Source organism: Sceloporus occidentalis, unplaced genomic scaffold (assembly GCF_023333645.1).
Source record: "Sceloporus occidentalis isolate IW3139 unplaced genomic scaffold, rSceOcc1.0.p SCAF_90, whole genome shotgun sequence".
Classification (NCBI taxonomy): Eukaryota; Metazoa; Chordata; class Lepidosauria; order Squamata; family Phrynosomatidae; genus Sceloporus; species Sceloporus occidentalis.
In genome coordinates, this window is record NW_028317070.1 from 3966698 (window position 1) to 3988135 (window position 21438).

The window sequence follows — 21438 nt, forward strand, 5'->3', positions numbered from 1 at the left end:
CCTGCCTAGAACCCCCTATAAAGTTAGTGGAACATGAGCCAAAACAGGGCATATTCAAAGGATGCCAAAAGTCCCATTCTGGGTGCCATTCAATCTTACAGGGTACCAGGCACGGGGTTACACAAGGGGTACAAGTATCTTCAGAGTTATGATTTGAGAAATATGGTTTAAGTTGCCACAATAGAACAGGGCCCAAGAAATAGCAATGGGTGACTTCGCTAACAGATTTTTTGAGCTTGTAATAACATGGGGGACGTGATTACCCTGGGGTTATTAATGTACCAGGTACCATAATGAAAAAATAGGACATTTTTAAAACATCAGACAGGAGTTTGCTGCCAGGCTTTACGACCCAGCTCATTAAAAGTGTCGTAAAGTTTCTGGCCTACAACTCCCCAACCCATGTGACAGCAAATGGGCGTCTCCTAAAGACAAAGGAAGAGGATTCCTAGTAGAAAATCTTTCTTCACATTTTCTACAAGGGACTGTAACATTGAGAAATTGCTGCGGATTATTTTACTTTTAATTCAGGTAATTTTTTTGCATTTTATCCCAGGTTTGGGGTTAAGGTGTAGTTGTTCTGGGCCCTAGCATGTGAACATGTAGACTGTTTTTTCCATTAACCCTTTCACGCTAATTTACCCTCTTAACGTCATGGTGAGAGCTGGCAGGAAGGTAGTTTAGAACAATCATGGTTTCAGCTACTCAACTTTGCGGTGCCAACCCCAGTGAGCTTCTGCTACATTAAGAGTTTGGCTGGTTCTGTATATTCCATAGTTAAGTCAGTGAAAGTTCTCCAATGTCTTCTCATCCTTTGAACTGTGCATTATGCAGGGCCTGCACACCCTTTTGGAATAAAGAAACTCTGCACCCTTCATAATGAACAGTTAAATGAGGGAGTTGAAGCCACAACTTTCCCCTTTAGTGAATAAACCCCAATGTCCCCCTTACTGAGATGATGGAGCAATACCCTGGTATGCTTTGCTCATGTGTCTGTGTCATGCCAAGTTAATGGAACCGTTTAACCTGTTTTTCTATGAATGAAGAAAAAAAATTAACACAATACAAAGCCTTACTCTGTTATAGTACCGTCAAACATCCTTAGAGAAAAATTAAGCCTTTTTTCACATGACTACTCTATTTCTGTAACAATATACCCCCGCTAGTCCCAAGCGTGTGCAGAGGAGATCCTCAACACAGAGTCTAGGGGAGAACGCATTAGAAGGGCAAGAATGTGTTCTTCAAATATCTGTGCCGGCAGTGTCACAAAGAAACCTAGCGGTGCCGTCTGCCATGTTATGAAACTAAATGAGCAGATTTGGTGGGCAAAACATTATTCATCCCCTGAGAAACAGGGAGCAATATATCAAACTCTACATCCTATGCAGGACTGTCTGGTAAATACAGAGGCCAGTATACCTAGGAAACACGGCCTAAGGGCCAAACGACAAGAATGGTAAACAGTGGGGGTATGAAAGTTCTATTCTATTCTCATATTCCAGTTCCCCTGTTGAAGAACGTAAACGATTTTGTGCTAGATTCCTCTTCCGATGAAACCTTAACTAAAAGCAGATGTACTAAGAAGAAAAAAAAAGAAGAAACATCACTGGGTTTTATTATTCTGTGGCACAACGCAAAAGGATCACAAACTGTTACCTCTAATCTCCAACAGGATCTGTCCTTAATGTGACCACATTTCAACACATGTTCCTCACTATGATTATAAAGGGCCAACCCTAGCGCGCTTTCCCAAAGGAAGTCTGAGCCCTTGCAGCATAACGCATATACAAATCAGCAAAGAAATCAGTGCTTACATGTTTCACGCAGGGCACATTTCTTGCAGGGGAAGCATTCTGGGGTTGGTGCCCCATAACGTTCAGTTCAAGTCACCTGCAAACGCGCAGTTTGGTAAAGAGAACCATGAAGGAAACCAAGAAAGACTCCCTAAATACAGAATATTTTAAATACAAATGATTAAACATATATACAGACTAAATCTGACCTAACTTCTTTAGCACAGAGTAAACAATGGAAGAACATTTGCATTGTATAGACCATCGCCCTTAAAACGCATGCAAGCTTGTTAACGTTGGAGGGCAAACGAGGTAAGCCTAAACATTCAATGTGCACACAAAGGAACTGAACTCAGACACGTTACGAGATGCAGTCTTCATTATCATAGGATACAAGCAGCTTTTACGTAAGGGAATGTCCTAAAATATAAACAACGCGCTCCAAAACATGTGCATTAGAACAAGAGGGCTACCATTTATTATGCATGGACAAAGCACATATCTTAAAGGAACACACACACAAACAAGTAAACATATCGGGAACTTGGCAGGGTAACCATAATAGCCCAGTCTTCCTTTTATTATCCCAAACCCAGCACTTCATTACAGAAGACTCTGAAGTGCGGGGGATATTGGCAGAGAATGGGAAGAAAACAATGGTTTCCGTCTCCAAAAAAGATAAATAAAAATATTAAATCGGAAAACATTTCATTATTATTATTATTACTTGCTTCCGTGTCCATGGAAACTGTCCGTACTTGGAAAATTGCGTTTTAGCAATCCTCCTTGCGGGCGGTTTCAAAATAAGCTACGCATGCTACAGGGTTATAAATATTCAAATACAATGCAACCGTGGAAACAAAAAAAAATACCCGAGATGATATTGGCGAAAAGGTCATTTAAACATAAACGTAAAGATATTTGGTTGTTTTTTTTTGGTGTTTTTTTTTACTTAACAGGGACATTTTTGCAAAGTCATCCATTGTATGCTTCATTGTCTGTCTGTGGGAAAGAAATCATGCACATCGGTAAGAATTCCTAATCTATTGCCTTCCTGACATCAATCAGTTTAGCAGCTCTATGCATGCCTGCATGCTCCCCGTAAAAAATAAAAATCCTGGTTAACTTAGAATGAAGTCAAGTCCTGGTTAACTAACATACATACACAATACTGTTCAAAGGTTTGGGGTCACTCAGCGGTTTTCATGGAAAACAAGGGCATTTTTAGCTGCAACAATCACAGAAGGGTTTTTTTTCTCTTTTTTAAACAATTAGCCTTTTAAAACTTAAATTTGGATTTTCGAACACAATGTGCCAATGGAACACAGGAGTGATAAAGGGCCTCTGTACGCCTATGAAGATGTTCCATTTAAAATAAACCGTTTCCAGCTACAATAGTTATTTACAACATTAACCCCGTCTGCGCTGGGTTTCTGATCCATTTCATGTTATTTTAATGGGGGAAAATTGCCTACCCCCCTCAAAAAAAACAGACATTTCTAAATGACCCCAAACTTTTGAACGGTAGTGTGTGTATATATACATACACACACACTGTATATACATACCGGTATAATAAAATAGTAAAGAAGAGCCTTACTTTTCTTTAAACACACATTAATACTAGGATTTTCCAGCACAAATTATTTAGGGAAATACTTCTTTTAAAATATAACCGACTCCTACATTTAATAAAGCACTTTTTTCTATGCAGAGCGTTTTCTCAAAGAACTGGTGAGAGACGTGCATACAGGCAGTACCAGGAGGACTGGCTTTGGATTCATTTTCTTCTCATGGATAGCGTGCCAAATATTACGACATTCCTTGGAGGCTTGGGCTGGGATGTGGCAGATGAGGTTCAACACAGATAAATGTAAGGTTATGCACATGGGGAAGAAAAATCCAGGCTGGGAATATGTATTAAATGGGAAAACACTGGGGACGACTGACATGGAAAAGGACTTAGGAGTTTTAGTTAACAGTAAATTTACCTGTAGCGACCAGTGTCAGGCAGCTGCTGCTAAGGCAAATAAAATCATGGGGTGCATCAAAAGGGGCATAGATGCCCACGACAAGGAAATAATTCTACCCCTGTACAAGTCACTAGTCAGACCACACATGGAATACTGTGTACAGTACTGGGCACCAGTGTACAAGAAAGATATAGTGGAGCTGGAGAGGGTTCAAAGACGGGCAACCAGAGTAATAAGGGGAATGGGAGGACTACAGTACCCAGAAAGATTATCAGAATTGGGGTTATTTAGTTTGGAAAAAAGACGGCTTAGGGGGGACTTAATAACTATGTATAAATATATAAGGGGACAGTACAGAGATCACTCCCAGGACCTATTTATACCCAGGACTGTATCTATAACAAGGGGACATCCTCTACGGCTGGAGGAAAGAAGGTTTCTACACCAGCACAGACGGGGGTTCTTTACAGTAAGAGCGGTGAGATTATGGAACTCTCTGCCAGAGGAAGTGGTGATGGTAAACTCAATAAAAGAGTTCAAAAGGAGCCTGGACGTGTTTCTTGAAAGCAATAATATTACAAGTTATGGATATTAGATTAATAGGGACAGAACGTTGATCCAGGGATTTATTCTGATTGCCATATTTGGAGTCGGGAAGGAATTTTCCCCCTGGTATGGGGCAATTGGCATCTGCTTCATAAGGGTTTTTTGCCTTCCTCTGGATCAACACAGTAGGGACACAATATGTATATAGGTTGAACTTGATGGACTTTGGTCTTTTTTCAACCTTATGAACTATGTTACTATGTTACTATGTTTATTAGCCGTAAGCACAGCACTATATAGCAATATCACCCGCTGCGGCAGGGACGGCTGTAAACTCCAGAAGAACAGAAATATTGGCCAATCCCACGTCATACCTTAAACACATCAATCCCAAACAAAAATCACCAGTCAAAAGACAAACTGCAGTCAATTTTCTGCCGCTGGTATTCTAGGGCATCTTCCCAGATGTAAGAATAGGTTGTGTACCTTGTGTATGACACCTTTATCAACCTGACAATATCTTTTTATGGAATAGTCCTTCGCTATTTAAAAGGTTAGTCCTTTGGGATGTTTCAATGTTCAGGCCTTACAGTTAGTCCATTAATCTCTATGCATATATAATGTAGAAGGACCCCCCAACTAGCAGACCTGGGCCATAGGAGGCCAGACCATAGCTGGACCAGAGATGGTAAGCAGATGTCTGATCGAATCCCTGTCCCAAACCCTCTCTCTTCACCAACCCTTCCAAAGGCTGCCAGGACCAAACAACAACAATCAGCAACTTAATAGGGCTTAATGAGATAACACAATGGGAGAAATAGCCAAACAATACGGAACCCGTGTTATACACATAAGAATGGGTTATAATATATATTATTTACGAGTATATCTTTACATGGTTTTATTCGTATCTAGAATACGAAAATATAGGATTTGGGGAACGCGACGAGTGCTTTTATTAATTTATGTTGACATTACAGATTTCTCACACCTTAAAAATGTGAACGGTAGGCAAATAACACAAGGCAATTCAGTAAACCCCCCTTATGTGTAAGAGATTGCGTTTAGAAAGGATGGCAGCCTTCTCGATGATGGTTTTACAGTGAAGGTTTCCATGGTAATATTAGCAGCTCTAGTCAAGGAGTTCTTTTCTTTTGATGTACACAGAAACTGCTAAACAGTACCAATGCCTAATAAAAAAAAATAATTTACAAAAAAAAATATATACACGATATTCTGCAGAAGAACAACGCTCAGGCACATCTCTCTGGTCATTGTCAAAAAATGTAATATGGGATAACGTTGACAGTTTTGGATACAAAGAGAACACATCCAAAAGAAACAGCATATAACACAAATAATAACCCCAGTTCTTACTACAGTCCAGGTGCTTGTAACTTGTGGGGCAGAATGATGACAATCAAAGAAAACAGACCCGCTGTACACGGCAATTCCCTGAACCAGAGAACAACGCACGCTAAAAACGAACATGGCGTCCACTCCAGGGGGGGGAGGTGGCACTCTATATGCCGTGGCATACTTCCTTTACACAGTCAATTTCCGGCCCACACATTCGGTAGCGGCCTCTGTTTTAAGGGATACTTGTATACGCTTCTGTGAAAGAAGCCTTTATTATTGTCTGTACTTAAATTGCTCCATAATAAAGGAGCATGTTTTAATGCACTGCTGTCCAGAGACATTAGGTTTTGGGTTTAATGTTTTAGGCCAGCTGCTCCCCCGACCGTCTTGCCAGCCCTCCTATGGGCGACATAAAACTCTACACAAACGTCACAGACACAAACGTGAAATAATTTCATATAAAACAAGGTTTCGGATGATTACACAACCATTGCAAAGACTGCAACACAGTGTCTCCAGTCTCACACGCCTTCATAAAATCCTCTTCGGTTCTGGGTATATATCCTCTTGAGATTAAAATATATATTTTATAAAAAGGATATGACACCTCCGCTCCTAAAATCCTCACACTCATTCACCTGCACATTAGATCACCACACAAATTACTCACCTTATAACTAAGTGGAACAAAGACATATATGAAATATTTACTTATCTGACAAAACTGCTGTATTTTAGCCCACTCGGCAACAATTTTAAACATGCCAGTGAATTTGGCCCTCTTGGAAAGGTACAAAGACTATCTGCTCCCACCGTGGAAGGCCCCTTCCATAGCCATTGTTTCCCTGCACCTTAAGTTAATTCGTTTTTAAATTGTTCTCGTTAAGTCTTGTTAATCTTGTGTGATGTAATTCAATTATGTACTGATGTGGTTGAGCCCTTTTGTCTTGCTTAAAACCCGGCTGTTGTCTTGATGTCTCTGTGGATAAATATGCTATATTCTGTTCAATAAAATGTTCATTCCTGCTGTACTCAATTCAAGGTAGTTGTGTCTACTTATTGGGTACACATAGCAGGGCTCCAAGGTGTGCATGCTGGCTGGTGCTGGAAGCGATTTCGGGGACAAGAGGAGGATGCATCTGGGTGATCTCTGGGAGTGACTAGAGCTCTCTTGGTGAACCCATTACAGTATACATTATGCAAGACTAGCAACAACTTTCATGCAGAAGCTGTTCGCTGGACCTTAATAGATAAAGAGGATTCTCTTTCCCATTGTGCCAAATACCGTACATGCATATATGCAAGCATGCACAGGTCACTTGGCAGTGTCACAGAACACTCTGCAGCTGATCACTGGCCACTTGGTCACCAGCAGTGTCACAGAACACTGTGCAGCTGTTCACTAGCCACCCAGCAGTGTGTCACAGAATGCACTGCAGCTGATCACTGGCCACCCAGCCGTGTCACAGAATGCACTGCAGTTAATCGCTGGATACTTGCTGATAGCATATCAGGGCATTTATGAACTATTGCCTATACACCGAGTAATTCACAAATTCCTTTTGTTTTACATGCATATGATGGGCAGTATTGCTCACGCATTCATATTTTAGTAATAACAGACATGATGGTTTATTTACTGAATTGCATTTACAGGCGAGCTGCAGTGAGTTGAAACATTCAAACACATTGCCTTCACCACATATTGTAAAGGATTGTCATCTCTACTGCTGTAGCATAACAAATAGTTAAACAATCTCATTGATTTCACTATGTATTACATAAGGAAAACAGCCCATCCTGCAGAAGAAGCTCACTGGGGTTGGCCCTTCATGATGCATAGTGAAGTCGGTTTACTGGAGCTCACCTGTTTTTTTACAGGATTAGTGACGAAACATCTAATTGAGGGCACTGGCCATACCCAATGTTTAAATAAATCACATTTCATTGTCTGGTATATGATCACCAGCAAGACAAAAAGGAGGGAGAGAGGTACAAAAACCACAATCCAAGATAAAGAACGTTATGTTTATATGATTCAGTTGTCACGGACAGCTTTATTCTCTGGAACATAACGTGATGTCACAAAGATATTTTCATAAAGCATTCAATGGCCTGCCACCTCAACCTGCATTGATTTGATTTAGAAATAATATATTTCAAGGTCATCAGCAACACATCAAGATTTGATTTGTTGTATCAGCACATTAAATAAATGTTAACAGTTTCAAACAAAGGCAAAATGTGGAAGTGGTTATTGCCAGTACCATGCTTCTATTTTATGTCATGTAATTTTCCATCTAGACAAGATGCTTGCTCTAATTATATATATATATATTATAGTATATACACACACATATACATACATACATATACACTTATGACAGAAGAGAATAAAATAACCCTGAGAAAAATGTCAGGATCTACAGAGGGGAGGAAGTACAGCTTTGCAGGCGATCATACACACACTCACACCAACCTCCTGGATCATTAGCAGCTGGAGGATGGTGTCTGTGTGGGAGGTGCAATTCTGCCTGCACTGGGTAGCAGCTTCCCGTCTCTCTCCCAGCAGGTCATGTGAGGTCCCTCCTCTTGTCTATGCTTTAACAAGTAATGTATGCAGTGATGTCACTAAATGGATCACCTATACATCCTTGGCAGACAGGTCACATTCAGTCTGGACAGCAGTGTCTTACAGTGGCTGACTCAAAAGCACAGGTCCCGTTTCAGCTAATGCACGTTTATAAAATTCCATGTACAGAGCATTAACAAACAGCAGTATGTGCTTTATCATAAATAAGGCATTTAGTATATTTTCACTGTAATAGACTCTATAGACATGTCTGCACAAATCTACAAGTCATATGCTCTTTCTGCCATTTGTGTCTGTAAACTGTGCAGGTTTAGCACCTTCTGAGTCAGGTGAATACTTGTTTCTGATGCAGGTCCCTCAGACAATCCTGATGTGCTCATGGCTATGGCTTATACATCATCCTGTCTTCAGAAACAATCCCGAGTCTTTAAGTATTTAGCGACAGGCGTGTGCACCATACGCAGCCCCTCAGGCAATACCACGACACGAGTGCCACTCACTCTGTCAGCACATGCGCAAGTATGTTATGTGACACTCATTTTACATGTAAGTGAATCCATATACCGGTATTTCATGACCTTCTGCCAACTACTCTCAGACCGTTCCACAGTTTGTATATGTTGTACCCTTCAACTGATGGCATCTCAAAAACTTGCAGCCCTGATTTAGCTTCACAAAACACATACGTGAGTATTATTTTTAAAATGTTTGACCGCTCTGTAACAAATACATCATTGGTATGTCCTTGGGATGCATACAAGCATGCCTATTTGCTTCTCCATCTGTGTTGCATTCTTCTTCGCCAGTCAATAAACTTTGCGTGTCACTATCCCAGAGCCCGTGTTTGATTAGGTTATTCATTAAATTGGGTGCCTGTTGGACAGCTGAACATTTCATTGGATCATGAAAGTGTAAGTCCTGCTTCTGCGGAAAAGCAGAGCTTGCCCTGTATGGTGCATAATAAAATCTGTGAGAGAACATACAAAAAATCTATTAACTATGCATACTGCCTGGCCTTTTTAGGAAAAGATCAACAGGGTTCCTCCTTCAATATGTTATGTACAACTGTCCCTTAAAATTCACAGTTTAGTGAATAAACCTCTACATGTACATCTGTTTACTTCTTCTAGACTTAACCTTGTGTCCTCGTCCTCCATCACTCATGGATGTTTTTTCCAATCTTGGGTGGTCTACATTCAAGAAAATGGATGCTTAGTTTAGTTTATTTGAAACCGAGCAGTTTTCTATATCCAAAAAAAGTGTATGGCTGCTTACAACAGCTCCTTCATCTCTGGTTGTACATTTCTATTTACACCGGCGCGCTGACATCAGTATACGGCTTCTAACTTGTCCCTCTCACCCACTGTCTAAAAAATAGAAAATACTCACACACACACTTTGAAACGAAGCAAAACTTATATTAGAGGCTACTTCAGGTTAACAAAAAATTCCATAGATCTGCTAACATACATTTTAACCATTTCATGTGGTCATCTTCAAGACATACATCATATATCAACAGAACAATGACAGGCCACCCCAACTATGTCTGTCTTGGGTTGCCCATGAGCCAGCTTTGGGCAGGTCCCACAGCAGTCTCTGGCCATTAGGATGCCATAACCTTACCATGCCCATGACTGCATGCTCCCCATCCACTTCATCCTTGCTCACCTGTCTCAAAGAACTCACAAAATGCTAGCATGCGCATTACAGGAGCTCCAATCCACATCACCACAGTGATCCCACCTCAGGACCCATCTGTCTCTAAAGCCAACCGGGCAAAGCCCACTCAACCTGAAGAGCCCATCTGGAGCTGCTCACCATCCCATACCCCCAGTTTCAGAACACTCCAAACAACCCTGAAGCCAACATACACATCTGAGACAACCTATTATCCTCTAGCGCCAGTCTTAAGATACTGATGACCTAGCATGTGTCTCTTGGCCAACTTCCCACCCCCTTTTGCCTAATGTGCTTATCTCAGACACAACAGCCATCTATACACATAGCTGACAGCTTTGAACCATGACGACCTCATGACCACCTTCACCATGGTGTTCCTGTCTGGACAACCCCAGCCTCCCCAACCCAGATGCCTTCGTTGTGTCTGTCTAGTGGATCTGGCTCCACTCCCCCTTGTGTCTACCTCGGGTACCCGACATCCCCCAGCGTACGTCTCAGTTTCCGTCCTCTTTTATCTCTCGTGTGTCTCACCTGCAGGGGTTGCCCCGAACACTCTCACCACGGGTACTCTCCGCACCGGGCAGTCTCTGAAGTGGGACGTGGTGACATCCAGCCCAGGCAGCGGGGCAGCCAGGTAATAATCCGCCGTCACCAGACGCAGGGAGAACATCTTTCCGATTCCGGGCTCCCTCTCCAGGCGCTTCCCCTACCGAAGGCTCCGGCCAGCCTGGGATATACCGCTCTCTACACGCACACCCCGTGGGTGCACCTACACTGGTGACTGCGTGGGGGATATAAATAAACCGGGCCGCGCTATATTTAGAGGTTGAGTGCCAGTGTGCCCCCAGTATACCTATAACCATATACATAGACGCGGTTACCCCTAATGTGTTTTATACAGAGGTGCAGTCTTTCCCCAGCTAAGTATTTCACCATCTATGTACATGTGTTATTTACATGCATAACATCTATTCTACATGTATGTGCGGCCACTATTTACATATATGTAACATACATGTGTGATATGTCTAGCCAGGGCCCCTGTACGTGTCTCTCCTACCCCCCTCTCTGTCTCTCCCCGACACTGTCAGGCTGTAGTATAACGGTGCCCGCTCACAGTCTGCCTCCCACCCGGGAGCCTCATGCTGTGGACGCTGCTTCGCGCCGGTTCTCGCGCTCCCGTTCAAGCTCCAACCCGGCTGGGCTCGCGAATCTCCGGATCACGGTTCGGTCTGCGGCGGCCGCAGCTGTTGTTGCCATGATGGTGACGTCACGGGGAGGGAGAGCGAGAGACTGAGTTTTGGGGAAGGCGGGGTCTGCGGGTATGAAGTGGGCGGGACTGATGGGCCTCCACGCCCCCTTTTGTCGTAAGCATGTTTCGTTTATAATAAAATTCCGCCACTGTAGCGAGTGACATCGCGCTTAAATCTATGTCCTAGGGCCTAATCATTTGGGGTAGGTACTTGAAATGTAAAAGATGAAAAAAAGCTATTCTTTTTTTCTCTGCGTAAAAAAAAGAAAACTGTTTCACATCCGGTTGCGATGCCTGCGAGGCGCTCGTGTGTTGACTGTGCAGGAGATGGTATTGGTGCAGCTGTGAAGGCATTAGCATTCTGGCGCAAATCTTAAAAATGGCAACTGTTTGTGTTGTCCAGTTATCGGGAATATTCCATTGCTAGCTATGAGGGAAAACAACAGTTTTCTAAACGTTCCACCAGAATTGCTGTGTATAAATACTCCCTCCCCCCTTGTATTCGTTACATGAAGAAAAGCAGTTAATGTAAGTAACCAGGTTTCCAGAACATGGTGGCATGTGGATGAATGAAAGTCAGGTTAAAATACATTTCCCTAAATTAACCCTAAAGACCCCATCAACCATAACAGCCTCTAAATTAACCCTAAAGACCTCATTAACCATAACTGCCTCTAAATTAACCCTTAAGACTCAATCAACCATAACTGCCCCTAGTAAGTCCAAGCAAAACCAACCTAAATCATCAGCCTTAGAAATGAGAAACAGAGAATCAATCTATGATGCAAAAGATTACACAAATGCAGCAGTTTGGGAGTTTTCTTGGGAAGCCATTACCTGATCGCGATTCATCAGAGAGGCTACCAATAAGTTACAGAACAAAATAAGACACAATCAGAACCTTGTGTCAAAAATACCTTCATCCTGCACTATCCAGTAGACAATACGATGTTTAGGAATATATAATATATTCAGAAGGCGAGTCCAAAAAAACGATTTATGCCAGCCTGAACATATGAACCGGAAACCCACCTGAGTCCAAGTGTCTTCAGAAAACACTGTGTAATAGCCATACATGTTCCCTTCTTGCAGATTTATTTTATCACGTCTGAGCCCATCCACAGCACACTAAAACTTACCCACAAGCTATTGAATGGAAAGTAGAATCTATTATAATTTCAGGCCCTAGCAGCTAGAGCTCCTGGCTTTAAAAGCAAAGTCTGGCCCTCCGCCATTTTGAAGATACACAGTTCATGTCTACAGACCAGAGATATGGATTCTAAACTTCTGCTTTGGGACTGCTGGCTAATGCGCAGAGATTTACTGCCTGGGTTGGACAGATGCATAGTTTTCTTTGACATCCCAACCAGTGCTCTCCCATATTAGGTCTGTAGTGGTGACCATGTGTTCACATGCAAGTGCAGGAGAAACGGCTCAGAATCCTGAAAAAAAAGCTAAAGTAACAAAACCAGAGAGAGAGAGAGAGAGAGGCAGTTAATACAAGTGGAAGGGCAAAAAGCAGATGAAGGAAGACAAGAGGGAGCCCAACACGAGAGAGGGGCTATTGCAAGGACCAAGAGAACATGGAAAACCAAAACATGCAACACGGATGAGCAAATTATAAAAGAGGGAATAAACATATGGGACATAGTACAAAATACAAAGTGTAAACAAAGACAGGCTAATCTTTAAACAGACACTAATAAAACCTAAGACAGGTGTGTTAATTGTCTTAAAGGGCAACACCAACCATTTTTTACTAAAATATATATTTAAAGTTCTTGTTTTGTATGTTTTCAGACAGCTGTATGTTAGCCATTTGTATATGTTCTCGGTCGTTTAACTTAGGCCCTTTTTTTGGATGATTGAAAGAGGTAAAGCCTGGCGCTGTTTCCAGTTGCAGTGGTGTCGTATAAGCGGATTAAGCTCCCTCTAAGGGTCCTCACTTCGTCAGCAGCTTCTCTAGCAGCAACTGTGACTAATGTATATGTAGCAACATCTTCGCTAAGTTACTGTTCAGCAGTGTCAGTCCACGCTGCCTGACAGCTGTCAAATGTATACATTAGGTTTACACACACTGTAGTATGATGGCCGGAGTGTCCCTTTAATTAACTCTGTTAAATGACAAATGGTCTGCCTTTGCAGTCCACTATTGGGCAGGTAGGGAATTGGGCTTAACTTCTGGACCTGTCCTAGAGAGTAGTATTCACTAAATGAACAGCTTGTAGCAAAACGAAATTAATTTTCTACAAATACTAACAGCTTGTGTTTTGCTTTTTAATGTTTTTACCAATAAGTGTAATTCGTTTAAGAGAAAGTTACTATATGACCGTTTAGAAGCATAGATCTGTGGCAATGGATGGCAGAACTAAAATATATCTAGTTTCCTGCCCTGGTGCTATAGCTTGCCTTCACCTACCCCAGCCCTACAGCCACATCAAGGCATAATAATAACTTAGCAAACGAGGAGAACAAACTTAATATGGAGGAATAGCTATAGAGTTCCTGGGAATAGGAGTGGGCTAATGGGGGGAGGGGGCAAAATCCCCCTGGGCCAGTCCAAATTTTCAAACAAGGCTAGTCCAACAGCAGATGCAGGAGCATAGCTGGGTCACGTTTATTTGAGCCCCTGGTAATAGTGTGTGAGCAGCTGTAAAGAAAGGCCCTGGGAAGGTATGATAGTGAATAAGTGTATGTGTTAGAGCGGGTGTGTGTGCTAGTGTCCGTTATGGGGGGGCACTTGGCTTTACCTGCTCTTTGGACGCGAAGGTCAGCGCCCTCCCCTGCACAGGAAGTTAAAATAGCTGCTCCCATGCTATAGGCGTGAGGTAGGCTGATACATATGCATTGTGAGGTATGAGGTAAATTTCTATCTGACATGTTTACTGAGTGGACAATTAATAGTAGGTTATATATGTTCTTTTTCCAAACACAGTTTTGCTTAAATAAAGGAATAAAACAAAAACATATGTCTCTAATTTGAGCACTGTGCCTTCTATGGCATAAATCCTGGAGTGTAATAGAAGCATGTTTGTTTAGTAAGATAAGGCACAGCATAGCTTTCTCTGTCCAATGACCAACAAAAGCTTATAGCAGCAATTGGTCTAATTTCTGTCTGTTGCCATGGTAAATTAATTACATGAGGGCTTTGTGCCTTGTGTTCATTCTATTCATAAATTCATTCTTATTTATTTCTCCAATCAACCTGAGCGTTATTCATCTAGGCACATATTTATCAAGGATGTTAATAATCTTCATATTTAGATTAATGCAATTTGCAGTGTAGCATTATGAATATATATATATGTGTATGTATGTTCTCTCTCACTCTCACTCTCTCACTCTCTCTCTCGTTACCACAACTGTAAATTACCAAGTGACTTATTTTGGTTCCAAGCCTTTATGTCCATTGTGTAATTGTAGTACCTCAAAATGTCACTTTACACAACTTAACATTCATTAGTAATAGGAATAGTAGCTGGTAACTGTATATTATATAGCAAGACAGGCTTCGTATTTTGCATAATCTTCTTTGCTGATTACCTCCAGCAGCAAAGGAGTTAACAAAAACCAATAAGAAACATCCAATCAAACACAAGCACAGGCTATATCAGTCTCAGCAAACTGTAGCTCCTCCTCTTTCTTTGCTGCTTGCCTCCAAAGGCGAGAACCTTACATGTATGCCATTATTAATTAGATGTTTCGATATTACTTTTTTTCTTACTATCTAATATATATATATATATATATATAATTTTTCATTTCTTATTGCGTTTTCTTTGGGTACAGTTTTATTTTGTGTCCTTTATCATTCATTTATTGTTCTATTTTAAGTTGTGTTATTTTGTACCTATTTGTTTTATATTGCACCTTTTCTTCTTATGTGCTCCGCTAACCTCACTGCCTTACCTTTGTCAGCCTCTGTTCTTAGGAGCTCGTCTCCCTCTGTCCTCGCCCGGTGGTACTGCTTCACCGGACCAAGTGCTCTTCCCCCTTCTCGTCTTTTCCTGCCGCCACGGCTCTTCCATCTAGCGGTGAGGTTTTTCTTTCCCCTCTTCCCTCCGTGTCGGCACCACTGTCCCTTCTGTGTCACACGGCACTGCTATTGCAACAACCGCCCGATGCCCAGTTTTTTTCCGCAGTGTTGGTCTCGGGCCGTGGTCTCGTTTGCGCTTTTTTTCTCATCACTGCACTGCGCATTTTATCCGTTTCTTGATCCAATTTGAGGCTTATCTGCCTCCTTGCGTTCCCGTTTTTGTCTACAATATATATAGCTTATTTACTGTGCTTGTCTCTATGCTTTGGGTGAACCCCTTTTGTGCCTGCATGTGTCTAGGCCTTGGCCTAGATTTCACCAGAGGTTAACTCAGGTTTTACCTCCTCTCCTATTAGGGGGTGATCCCCTCTACAATACCGTGGCCGCTTGCTATTGCTCAGCCTGGATGAACCCCACGTATTTCTCAGGGGTGAACCCCGAATATACAACCGTTAACCCTTTTTTCTCCATTTGTGTTTTTCTATCACAGAATCACATTCGAGTAATATGGCTGACGAATCCAATATGCAGATTCCTGCCGCTTTTCAGGCCTGGCTCCGCTCTGCCTTAGCTGCCTCTCTGCCCGCCGCCCTGGCGGAAGCTCAATCCTCTCGTCCTGATCAGCCCATTTCCTCCCCGGCCCGGGGGGATGGATCCGAGACTGCCGCCTCTCTCTCCTCAACAGACCCAGCAGGCTCACGCAAGCGGGTTTGGGCTGATGCCCCCTCCACTGCAGACAGGGGCAAGACCCCCCTGAAGAAGGCTAGGAGCGTGACTCTTCCCTCCGCTCAGGAGCCTGATGTCTCGCCATTTAATGATTTGGCCGCAGGGTATGAAATCCTCGAATACCGTGCAGGTTCCTCGGGCTTGGCCTCTCCACCTATTGTTGCTCCAGGGCGTGATTCTGCCCTGGAACATCCCAGACCCTCTGCAACGGTCCAGGATCAACCTTTCAACGTAACGGATGATGCTGGTGTTCCCCTATTCGACCCAAGAGCCTTACACCATCCACGTTCAGAGGGGTGGACTCCTTCCACCCACATCGCTGAATTTCTCAAGTTCTGGCTTCGGCGCCCGCTCGCCAAAGAGTTTCGCCAGAGGCTCCAGTCAGAGTGTCCGCGCCCTACCATCCCTGCCAAGGTGTCAAATACTCCAGAATTTGACCAGACCTTCGTGACCTTCCTAGCAAGGAACGGCAAGGAACCCCGCAAGGGGATCGAGCTAGGTTTGCAGGCTGCTCAGGACAAGCTCCTGGACGTGTCGGGTCCATTGACTCAAATTTTCCAAATGGCTGATGAGGCGCTGGCCGATGGCTCCCTGCTAGACCCAAACCTGGTTCGTGAGTGGGTTCAAAGGGCCATTTGTTTACTGGGAAACGCCAACTGCGCGATTTCGACTGAACGTCGCAAAGCGGCTCTGTTTAAGATGGATGCAAAACTGGCAGAGCTGGCACCCAAAGAGTTGGGCCCCGACGCCAACGGCCTATTGTTCGGTGACCACTTTTTCAAAGATCTGAATCAACATGTTGACATGTTCACATCCCCCAGGGCTGGTCGGCAGAGGGGTCGTGCCGCCAGCAGAGCCACCTCGTTTGGCGCCAGACCCAGCTTCCCGGATGCTTCCATGACCTACTGTGCGCAATACCGCTACCCGTTTCCACGAGGTGCTAACAGAGGACGAGGCTACACGTCCTTCCGAGGGAGGTCATCGGCAGGTAAGCCTTGTTTCAGTTCTCCCTCATATCCCTGTTGCGGGTCGTCTGGCTCATTTTTCCCATGTGTGGTCCTCCCTCACCTCAGATCCCTGGGTCTTTCAGACCGTCTGGGGTTTTTGTCTCAAGTTCTTTTCGGACCCTTGCCAGCTCTCCCCTCTTGCTTTCCCCAAGCTTTCTCGCAGTGCAGTGGCCTTAGTGCTTTCAGAGCTCTCTTACCTGCACGACAACGGGGGTGATTGAACAGGTGTCGGGCCCTCCTTGTTTCTTCAGCAACGTTTTTCTTGTGCGCAAGAAGTCTGGCGAGTTTGGCCAGTCATCAATCTGCGCTCTCGCACGTAGTGTACAGGCACTTCAAGATGGAGGGCAGCCATCTGTTGCGTGACATTCTCAGGGAGAACGGTTTACCCGCCTCAACCTGAAGGGGACTTATTTTACAGTGCCCATTCACAGGGACGACCAGAGGTTTCTCCGGTTCCCTTGGTCAGAGCGGCTGTGGCAGCTCACATGCCTTCCCTTCGGGCTCTGTTCCATCATCTATCTCGCCGACGTGCTACTCATGGCTCACAACGCGAATACTCCGGGACACTTTCCTCACAGTCCAGCTCCTTCAGGACCTGGGGTTTATCATCAACGGGGCAAAATCGATCCTGGTTCCCACTCAGTCCATTCAATTCCTCGGCTTTACCATGGATTCTTTGGCGTCAGTGCTCAGGCTGCCTCCATCCGGGGTCCTGATCATCAAGAAGGAGATTTAGCGTCTGCTCAGACGGCCCCAGGTTTCTCTGTGATCTCACTAGTGTGATATGCTTGCTCTCCGCATCCATTCAGGCCATCTTCCCGGGTCCGTTACATTACAGGGCTCTCCAGCGTCTGAAGACGCGACACCTTCGTGAGTCGCTTTCCTGTCGGACGAGGCCCGGTTGGAGCTTCGGTGGTGGTTGGTTCACATGGATTCCTGGAATGGGCGAGCCATTTTCGGGTCAGCCCCAGATTTCGTCCTCGATTTGGACGCCAGCCTAGGTGGCTGGGGAGCGGCAAGGCGGTGACCAGGGGTCTCTGGACCCTCGAGGAGCATGATTTACACATCAACTGCCTGGAGTTGATTGGCGGGACTTTTGCGGTGCGCAGCTTCACGAAGAACCTTACCCACTGTTCCCTTGTTCTTCGCATGGACAACGTTTCCGCTGTGCATTATATCAATCGCCTTGGAGGTCCCAGGTCCAAGCTCCTTACCAAGGACCTTTATCAGTACTACCTGGACAACCATTTGTCCATACGGGCGGAGTACCTTCCCTGCAAAGACTGGTGGCGGACTGGTTCTCTCGCTACTTGAGGGATGCGAGCGACTGGCGTCTCCTTCCCAGTGTGTTGCGGTCCCTTCACCTCCACTTAGACCTTTTCGCATCCCGGGCCAACAGGCAGACCAACGTTTTCTTCAGCTGGCTGCCAGATCCCCTCTCCCTAGCAGTAGACGCGTTCTTACAGACGTGGCCTCCTCAGGGAGCTTATGCCTTTCCTCCCTTCGCAATGATCCTCAGGACTCTCCACACTCTCAGCAGACAGGGAGTGACGCTAGTTTTGGTGACTGCGCTTTGGTGGTCTCAGTCTTGGTTCCCTCTGTTGGAGATGCCGTGCGTGGATCCCCTGATCCTTCCTACGTCAGGGGGCCTGCTTCTGGATCCGGAGGGGAATCCTCATTCTCCAGGACAGGTTGCTCCTTGTAGCCTGGACTGTTTCAGGGGATCCTGGAATTTGTCAGGCTTATTGGCAACGGCTCGAGATCTACTCTGGGGATCCTGGCACCAGGTTCTGCTCGGCCATCTCTGCGGCGCATGTTCCGGTGCAGGGCCTCAGGGTTGGGAAGACCCTTTGGTTTGTTGCCTCCTTCGCGGCATTCGTGCCTCGCGTCCCCTGACCGCTCGTTACACCGGCTTCTGGGATGTTTCCCTGGTTCTCAATTTTTTTGGAGGGTTGGCCGGATAATGATCGTCTCTTTCCAGTAGCTTTCCGCGAAAAACGGTGCTTCTTTTATGCCTCGTGTCTTTCAGGCGGGTGTCGGACATTATGTCGGCAGCGGATTGGTCTCTGGAATCCACTTTCTGCATTTTTTACTTCTGTCCCAGTACGCATGCGGTTTTCTCTCTTCTTTTGGGGCGTTAAAAATGCAAAATATGAAGCATCCTGTCTTGCTATAAAATTGGGGATTAATCTAGCCTTGGTGTAGAATTAAACAGGAGGCGAGTATCCCCCTTTGTTACGTTACATTTTTCCCTACCCTTGTTGTGTGTGTTTGGAGTGTTGCATTTTGGGCTTGAGTTATGTGGGTTCTCTTCTCATTTTCGCTGTTTCCAAATGTTAAATTTTTCCAGTTTGCCTTATGCTCTCATACTGTGTTACTCTTTTCAGGTCGCCCTTCCGCGACGTAGATTGCTAGCTGCGGGTTGTTGAAGTTTTCCTTCCGTTTCAACGGGACATGTTCCGGTCTTGTTCCGTTCCCGTTCGGCATCTCCGCATAGAAAGAGGAGGAGCTACAGTTTGCTGAGAGTGATGTAGCCTGTGCTTGTGTTTGATTGGTTGTTTCTTATTGGTTTTTTGTTAACTCTTTTGCTGCTGGAGGTAATCAGTAAAGAAGGTTATGCAAAATACTCGCCTCCTGTCTTTAACAAAATTTAGATTCATTCTACACCAAGGCTAGATTAATCCCCAATTGTGCTTGGGAAGAAGGATACAATAAGTCCTAAGTACGAACACTAACTGTTGTTGACTGCATCTACAATAAAATTCAGCAGACATATTGCTGGCTGACCTTCAGGGGAATTATAGTTATACACTGATGTAGTGTTAATCAGAAATAGTATCTGCGCAGTCTGAGTTGCTGGCTTGACACACAATCCTCAGGGGAGACACAGTCTTTGCAAACTATTTGTAAAGACTAAACTGTGTAATTGGCCCTGGTGGCCTTTGACGTATACAATTGTGATACCAGTAACAGAGATAACATTCCTGCTGTAGTTTTAGCACAAGTACAAAGAGACTTTTCAGTGCTTAAAGTGTCAACAACAAAATTTCTTTGAATTATCCTTGTATTCACCATAAGCATCACATGGTTTGTATACGTATATTTTTATTGTTACCTCTGAAGAAGCCCCCACAGGGGTTGGACATATGTTGTTGTTAGATATATATTTTATCAACTGGTGTGATTCTATGATATATTTTTATAAAAGAGATTAAATTGTATTTAACATATACCTGGACAAGGACTTAGACAATCCCAACAGTAAGAAGGCTCAGGTGTAGGCAGGTATAGTAAGGTACTGTGTGTAATAGGCAAAGCACAGATGGATCCACATACCTATATAGATAAACTGCAGGCAGGTATCAATAATAAAATACATTGGATGCCAAGGGTTAGTAGAGGATGGATGGACAGACATCGAGAGGTTCAGTACTCTAAACTGGTTATCATAAAAGCCAAAGGTCTGTTCACAATTCAGGTAGTCAGACAAGCCAGGTACGTTGTACAAAAAGATCAACAGAACAGAATCATAAAGCATGGGAGTAGTCAGGGAAGCAAAGTGTCAAATATTGCCAATCAGAGTCTCAAAGAATAGGACTGTTTCACTGAACCACAACAGGGTACCTGAGAACTGCAGTTCCGGACTTTTATGATGATGTGACGTGTGTGTATATATATATATATATATATGTGTGTGTTGTAACAAGGTGCGGGGTGTTGTTGTGGAAGGGGTATACATTCCCCCTCGATTTTTGCAGGGTTTTATATGACATATAGGGCTCCACCCCGCAGTTTACATGCACCTGGACTGACACAGGATCCAAGCCAGGAGTTTAAGCTGACTCCAATGCACTGGTCGGCTGCAAGTAATTAGCTGCACTGACTGCAATATAACCTGACCTGTTGGACAGAGGGAAAGGAGAGAGAGTTTGTTTGGAAGCAGCATGGCTGGCTATGCACAAAAGAGACCATCAAAAAGTTTGGTGGGATTATGTTTTGTTTAGTTTAGACCCTTAGTAGTGAGGGAGTTATATGTTAGTAAGTGCTCAGACGAGCTAGGCTTTTGTTTGTGGGGAATTTGTGTACTATGTAATCCTGTAAATATCTTCATACGTGGACTACAAATAAATCGTGGTTGATTATCTAACTGAGATGTGACGTTAATACCCTAGAGGACCGTGCTGTTTGGTACCCTGTGTGGGTGCAGGATCACAGTGTGTGTGTATATATATATATATATATATATATATACACGCACACTCACTGGCCACCTTGCTAGCACCTGGTTGGTCCCTCTTTTGCCTTCAAAACTGCCTTATTCTTCGCGCCATATGCGTCTACATGCCTAAATGCATTGAGTTGCTGCCATGTGATTGGCTAATTAGCTATTTGTGGGTATCAGGTGTCCCTAATAAATTTGGCAGTATATATGTACAGTATCTCACAAAAGTGAGTACACCCCTCACATTT

The 21438-nt window shown here is 44.0% G+C and overlaps 1 protein-coding gene across 1 annotated transcript in view; it reads right to left on the bottom strand.

Annotated features, from left to right (window-relative positions):
* The window catches only part of LOC149284628 (DNA polymerase zeta catalytic subunit-like), a 73211-nt gene extending 62594 nt beyond the window's left edge, over positions 1-10617 (bottom strand). Inside the window, exon 1 of the mRNA XM_089496471.1 lies at positions 10479-10617. Coding sequence (XP_089352597.1) covers positions 10479-10617 — 139 coding nt within the window. The remainder of the gene's footprint in view (positions 1-10478) is intronic.
* Between the last annotated feature and the right edge of the window lie 10821 nt (positions 10618-21438).